General features: G+C 33.8%; 1 protein-coding gene across 1 annotated transcript; it reads right to left on the bottom strand.

The window, feature by feature from the left end:
* Positions 1-746: 746 nt before the first annotated feature.
* On the bottom strand, positions 747-3,925 carry LOC131176950 (rust resistance kinase Lr10-like). The gene is made up of 2 exons (XM_058141964.1): positions 3,217-3,925; positions 747-1,999 (listed from the first exon to the last, which is right to left on the bottom strand). The coding sequence occupies exons 1-2, from the start codon at positions 3,908-3,910 to the stop codon at positions 867-869; spliced, it is 1,827 nt and encodes a 608-aa protein (XP_057997947.1). The 5' UTR covers positions 3,911-3,925; the 3' UTR covers positions 747-866.
* Between the last annotated feature and the right edge of the window lie 3,302 nt (positions 3,926-7,227).

The raw sequence follows: 7,227 nt of genomic DNA, 5'->3' as shown, positions 1-7,227 counted from the left end.
GATTCCAAAATCGCGCAGGAGTTTAATATTCAATGCATTTGTGTTTGTTTTTTATTTCAAGTGTGAATATAATAAACTATTATTAATATAAAAGGCAGAAAAACGTTCTTTTTAATGATTTTTGTATCATTCCGCCATAACAAATGGAATGAATAGATTAAATATGAACCAGTGATATAAAGTTAGTTATGAGTTATATTTCTAATATGATTACATTAAGAAAGAAAATATAATTGCAAAAATTTGAAATGATTTGTTTCCTTAACCATTTAAGCCAAAATAAAATTATTCTATTTCAAGAATTGTGTTCATTTTCAATTCCATAACGAATCAAAGAAGGCCTTTGAGTATCTCTTAGGTTAGGATCTTCTAATATTTTAGCGGATGACAAGTTCACATTAAAAAAAATGAGTTATAGAGTAATAGTGCATATATGGAAATATATTAGCATTGTTGTTCGTGAGGCTAATTCATTTGCAGGTTCTTTGGCTAAACAAGGACTGAATCAGACCATGGATTTTGTTGCTTTTCTTGCTTTATTTATTTATTTTTATTTTTTATGTTCTGTTTTTTGTGCACCGTTTTGGTTGTAGAGTTAATTTCTTAGGCTTGGGTGTAATGGGGTATTGCCTGTCGGAGTGTTGGCAATGGGTTAGCTTCTCAGCTGTCTCCTTCCCCTGTTTTTAATCTATCTCATTAATAAATAAATTGCAGCTTATCAGAAACATTGTTTAAAAAAGCAAAAGAAAAAAAAAATCTTGCATTCAAAATCAACTTAAGGAAATTATTATGGGAAACAAATGTGTTGCAGACACATGAAATTAAGAATTTAATTTCTACACCAATTGCTATTGATTTATAGCAAGTCACTCTATTTCAGAGATGACAGGTAACTGATCTTGGTGAAGACGTCTCCCAGCAGGCATGCGTGTAGAGTTGAAAGGATTAGGAGGCATTGCTAAATCATCTACTTCTCCTTCCAACATTTGAACAACCATGGTCAAGGAGGGACGGTCTATTGGGAACCACTGAATGCACCATAATCCAACAATGGTGAGTTTCTTGGCTATTTTAGCATCACCTTCTTCCTCAATTCTGATTCTCATATCTTCTCCTCTATCCAATTGATCATATATCCATTCAGGAAAGAATACTTGGTCACTATTGTTTTCCACGTTAACATGGGTGTTCTTCCTTCCTCCAACCATTTCCAGCAACAACATTCCAAAACTATATACGTGGGATTTATAGGACACATTGCCAAAGTTCCTTGAGAACACTTCAGGTGCTATATAGCCCATGGTCCCTCTAGCTGTAGTCATGGATACAACACTATGATCCTTGGAGCATAATTTTGCGAGACCAAAATCAGAAATTTTTGGAATGAAGTTATCATCAAGAAGAATATTATAAGGTTTGATATCAAAATGTAGGATTCGCTGATCACAACCTTGATGAAGATACTCTATTCCTTTAGCTATTCCAAGGGCAATATCTTGTAGCTTCTCCCAATCAAGAGAACGATGGTGACCATGATTTGAAAATATGAATTTCTCCAATGATTCATTTGGTAAGAATTCATAAACAAATGCTCTATGGAATCCCTCGGCACAAAAACCAACCAAGCGAACTACATTCAAATGGTGGATTCTTCCCAGTGTTCCAACTTCTTTGATGAACTCTTCCCCATTTCCTGTGCAATTGTTGAGAATCTTCACAGCCACAGGGATCTCGCTAGAAAGCTTCCCCTTGAACACTTCTCCATATGCTCCTTGGCCCAACTTGTCCTTAAATTGATTTGTAATCCTCTTTAGATCAGCGTACGAGTATCTTGTGGGGGTGAGAGCTTTGTATTCTTCCAAAAATTTCTCAATGTTTGCTTGATTCTCCTTTTCTTTTCTGTCAGCATGGTAGAGATAATAAAGTGCAATGAAGGCTGCTACCAGAATAAATGAACCCACGGACGTTGCTCCTGCAATTATTAACTTGGTTGAGGAACCTGTAAAATATAACGATATCATTAGCATCTCGTGTTTATGAGGATTGACAAGAGAATGACTAGAGATTACCCATTAATTGAGCTCCATATTTGAATCATTACCTTTAAAAGAGGTACTTAATTAGCTCCATTTGACTCATGGTTACCTTTCATGAATTCAAATGAAATTGTTCTTGCACACATATATACACACACAAGGTACTGAATTAGCTCAATTTTGACTCGTGGTTTTCTTTCATGAATTGAAATCAAGATGTTCTTGCGCGCGCAAGAGGGCCAGATTTAATTTAGTTTTATCTCTTACTTAGTTCGTTTAAACTTTTAATAAATTCGGTCTATTCTGTTTTTTCATTCCTATATACATTTATATAAAACTGACCTCTTTATCAAAAAAAAAAAAAAAAAAAAATATATATATATATATATATATATATATATATATATATAACTGACCTCTAAAATAGATTAATCAGAAATTATTACGCATTCTTTTTTAAAAAAATTAAAATTTCTACACGTTCATCTCCTTAGGCATGATAGTAAGCCAAGAAACACTTAAACTTTAGTATTATTAATAACATTCATTAATATGGGGCTTTTAGTTTTCTAATACATAACATATAACAAGTTAATAATGCAGCATTTGTTTTTTTTTTTAACTATATTTTTACCATTAATAATAATTAATATATACCTTAAATAAAATTCATTCATTTTATTATTATCACTAATTAATATCTAACCTTTTGATTTCCTTAATAAGTTGATAATAGCGTAAAAAACAAAAAACTAAATATCTCTTATATGCTGTCCATCCATTTTCTCATACATTTTCTAAGAAAAAAAAAGTTTAATATTTCTCATTTGCAAGTCCACCATTTTTTTGTGTATCATCTAGGCAAAAATTCGACATGAAAAGTTATATAAAAAATTTTCAATATCAAATTAAAATATTATTCATTGATTAGATAATTTTTTGAATTATAGTTAATATTATCTAATTAATATTATTTATCTTTTTTTTTTCGTTTGTTAATAATGGTGTGCATCAATAAATATAAACAGTGAAAATAAAATAAAAAATAAAGTGGCACTCCATAATTTTGTATATCATAAACCGGCAAATTACCAGTTATCAGAATTAGTCGTCCTAACAGATTGGTTCGACACAGTGAACAAGGAAGCTTAAATAGGCTATACAATTACTGCATATATACCTCTGTTTCTTCGGCTCTGATGACTCATGTTGCACGATTCAGTGCGATCACTCTTCAATTCACACGTTCCTCCGCGAGCTTCACACAATCCACATGCTGATTTGGACCATGTCAATTGAATAATACTTCCTGAGTCAATCCCAAATATATAGTTGGGAAATGATAGAATGTTATACATCTTGGTGCAAGATGTCAGGTCATCGTCACTGATGCGTTGGTGACCAGGAATCGCGTTAACTTCATAGCCTGGAACGCCAAGGCAAGGGACTTTGTCATGTATATCTATCTTTGGTGAAGAACAATTGAATAAGGTATAATCGCTCAGGTACTGATCTGATGATTCAAATATGAAAGGAGAAGCAGAAAAGTCGATGTTTGAAGCCTGTCTCACAAAGCAATCATCAGGATCAGACACATTAATAATTTGAGATACATAATCAATATCTTGTATGTATAGTTTCACGGAATCTGGTAGCTCAAGTAATGTCTCGTTCCTCTCTGTGCATGACAAATCAAACCCAGGATATCCACAGAGCTCTGGTTGCCGATCTTTGAGCCGGAACGGGAATCGGATGTCCGGGCCAGACCCACAGCTTGATTTTGGACAGCAGGGAAGGGCTTGCCCAAGTTCTCCAAGGACCAAAACGAACAAGCAGAAGACAGAAACACTCGTTTCCAAAGAAAAATATTTCATCTGGGCAGCCTGCCTAGCCTGTTTTAGGCTTCCAAATATGATCAATGTAGATTTTTCTCCAAGTATTTACCAATTTTAATTTCACAAGTCTGAGCATTGTTGATTTTTCTCCGAGTATTTACTAATTCTAACTCCATAAGTCTTCTTCAACTTTGAATTGTTCCTATCAGAAGGTGTTAAGAAAGGACGGAGCAAAAAACACCACTTGTTATTTTCTACAAGTCAACTACGTCAGCTGACCGCCAAGGCTCGAGAGATCAGTCAGTCGCAACGTGTCATGTGCGAAATTTAATCAATAAGAAATATTATGAGATTGGTGAAAAATAATTTATATGTAAAAAATATTTATATTTTTTATTTTTATGAAATTATTTTTTATTATTTAATGGTAAAGTTAAATTAATAATATTTGTTTATTTTTTATATCTATAAGTATTTTTATATTTTAATAGATCATTAAATTTTAAGAAATAGAAAATAATTTTATCTTAAGAAAATTTTTTTGTTGACCTATTTTTCTAAGTATCTCTAATGTTAGAAAATATAAAAAATTATTGATCAGTCCTTAGCAAATTAAAAGTTTGTTTGTCATTACTAATTAAGCTATTATAGAAAAAAAGTATTTTTTTTAAATATATTAATTGAAAAAGAATAAAAAATAATTTTAAATTAAATTTAATAAATTTTAGTTATAAACACACAAAAATAATAAAACAGTTTTTTAAATCATTTTTTTAATAGTATCTAAAATGATATTTAAAAAAAAATAATTTTGGCCACTCATCCATATATGAAACAGATACTAAATAATCTAAAAACTATATAGCCCTCTTTGTTTATATATATATATATATTACATTTATATAGAGTTCATTATTTGTTAAAAACAAAACCAAATTTGTTTAAAAAGGAGTGACATGGTCAATGGATTTCATAGGAGTTTGATCTTTGGTGTTGCAGTTTGGATGCTCTGGCGTCGTCGGAATAAGTTTATTTTCAAAGCATCTCATGATTTAGTTATGTCCCTTGTGAATAATATTTAGAGTTGGGTTATTTCAATCAATATAGTAACTAATTCTCTTCGAGTTCAGCCTCTTAGCAATATTGGAGTTCCTCATATAGTTTCTTGGCATGCCCCTCCTCCTCATGTCGTTAAAATTAGTACAGATGCTTCATTTATTTATAATGAGGGGGTGGCTTTCAGTGGTGGTTTATTGCGTAATCATTTTGGCAACTGGCTTGTTGGTTTTGTAGTCAACATTGGTAGATGCCATATAGCCCAAGCGGAGCTTTGGTCTATTTATTATAAGGCATTGGTTGCTAACAATATGCAGCTGAAGAAAATTATTATTGAATGTGACAATGTCCTCATGGTTAATATGCTGCTGGGAAAGTGGGAAGCTTTGAGCTGTTGCATCACTATTCTCTCCATGATCAAGCTTTTATTGCATAATTTGATGAGGTGCAGATTTATCACATTTTTTGGAATGCCAATTTTGTAGCTGATTTTTTTGGCAGATTATGCAAGAAACTTTTCGTTGGGTTTTCATGTTCTTGACTCTCCATCAGCAGGGATTTCTTCTTGGCTCCTTCATGATATTATGGGTGTCTCTTATTGTCGTTAGTTTGTTTTTGTGAGCTTTGCTCACCTTTTCTTACCAAAAAGAAAAACTAAATTTATTTTTGAATATACAATATACTAATTTTGATACACTGAATATAATCAATTATGTTCCAAATCGTTGATCAGATTAGGTGGGAAAGCTAAAACATTTATTGTTGCTAGTGCATGGTTGGAACTGCCCAAATCGTCAATTTCATAATTAGTATATTGAATAAGTAACTTCGCTTAAGTAATTTACGCTTAGCTGGTCTCAAGCCTGAATAAAGGAGGAGGGTTGCAGTAGGTGACAACTAGCATAAAAATTTCATCATACCTTATGATATGGATTTAAATGAAATAAACGTTGGGGCATCCTCTACTTATGACGCACTACATCAGAGCCCAGGTATAGTGAGAAATATGCAAGGGTGTAGGGAGTTCACCGAAAGTGACGCTCCACGCCGATGCTGGAGTATGGTGTTAAATGAGCAAGGGTTCCCACATCATGGACGGGTGTTGTAACACCCTAGGCAAATCCCACATCGACAAAACACGGGAGAGATACTGGGTTTATAAGTTGGTGGTTCGAAACCCCTAGTGACGCATTTTAAAACCATGAGGGCTTCGGCCCAGAGCGGACAATATCACTAGTGAGCCGGGCCATTACATTTGTGGTATTAGAGCCGCTCCGCGTGCAACCTTGAACGATGGTGGGGCAAACCTCAGCGAGGACGTTGAGTCCCATAAGGGGGGCGGATTGTAACACCCTAGGCAAATCCCACATCGATAAAACACGGGAGAGATGCTGGGTTTATAAGTTGGTGGTTCGTAACCCCTAGTGATGCGTTTTAAAACCGTGAGGGCTTCGGCCCAGAGCGGACAATATCACTAGTGGGCCGGGCCATTACAGGTGTGGGTAAAGAAGTTAGTCTATAGGACAGATAATAGAACAGACAGTGAAACAGAACACAAGATAGGCATAAAGAACAATAGAAGATATCATAAGAGGAGATCAATTAGGAAGGAATAGGATAGGAGGAGGATCAGGGTTGGTACTTAGAATGTTGGATCACTTACAAGAAAATTAATGGAGCTTGTGGATACCTTGAAAAGGAGAAGGGTGAATATTGCTTGCATTTAGGAGACTAAATGGGTAGGAGAGAAAAGCAAGGAAATGGATAATTCATGGTACAAACTATAGTTTACCAGAAAGGAGAGAAACAAGAACGGAGTGGGCATAATCATAGACAGGATATTGAAAAATGCTGTAATAACTGTGAAAAGAGTAAGAGATAAAATTATACTAATAAAGCTAGTACTAGAAGGAGAAACAATAAATATAGTTAGTGCTTATACCCCACAAATAAGACTAGATAATGAGAGTAAACAAAGGTTTTGGGAAGATATAGATGATCCAATGCAAAGCATACCGAATGAAGAGAATGTTTTCATTGGTAGAGATTTGAATAGACATGTAGAAAGTGATAAGCAAAGATATGAGAATGTTCATGGAGGTTTTGGTTTTGGCAGTAGAAGTGAGGAGAGAAAAAGCATCATGGATTTTGCTATGGCATACGTCCTAATACTAGCAAATACCTACTTTATAAAAAGAGAGTCACATTTAGTGACTTTCAAAAGTGGGCAACATAGAATCCAAATTGACTTCTTCTTAACTAGGAAGACAAATAGAGCTCTATGTAAGGATTGCAAGGTC

Source organism: Hevea brasiliensis, unplaced genomic scaffold (genome assembly GCF_030052815.1).
Source record: "Hevea brasiliensis isolate MT/VB/25A 57/8 unplaced genomic scaffold, ASM3005281v1 Scaf289, whole genome shotgun sequence".
Lineage (NCBI taxonomy): Eukaryota > Viridiplantae > Streptophyta > Magnoliopsida > Malpighiales > Euphorbiaceae > Hevea > Hevea brasiliensis.
The sequence above is the reverse complement of the archived record's forward strand: the minus strand, read 5'-3'. Positions and strand labels throughout refer to the sequence as shown.

Excerpts from the sequence above, each read along its gene's own strand:
- LOC131176950 (XM_058141964.1), bottom strand. The coding sequence starts at position 3,910 with ATGAAATATTTTTCTTTGGAAACGAGTGTTTCTGTCTTCTGCTTGTTC. Across the intron at positions 2,000-3,216 it reads TCAGAGCCGAAGAAACAGAG|GTTCCTCAACCAAGTTAATA; the intron begins GTATATATGCAG and ends TATATTTTACAG.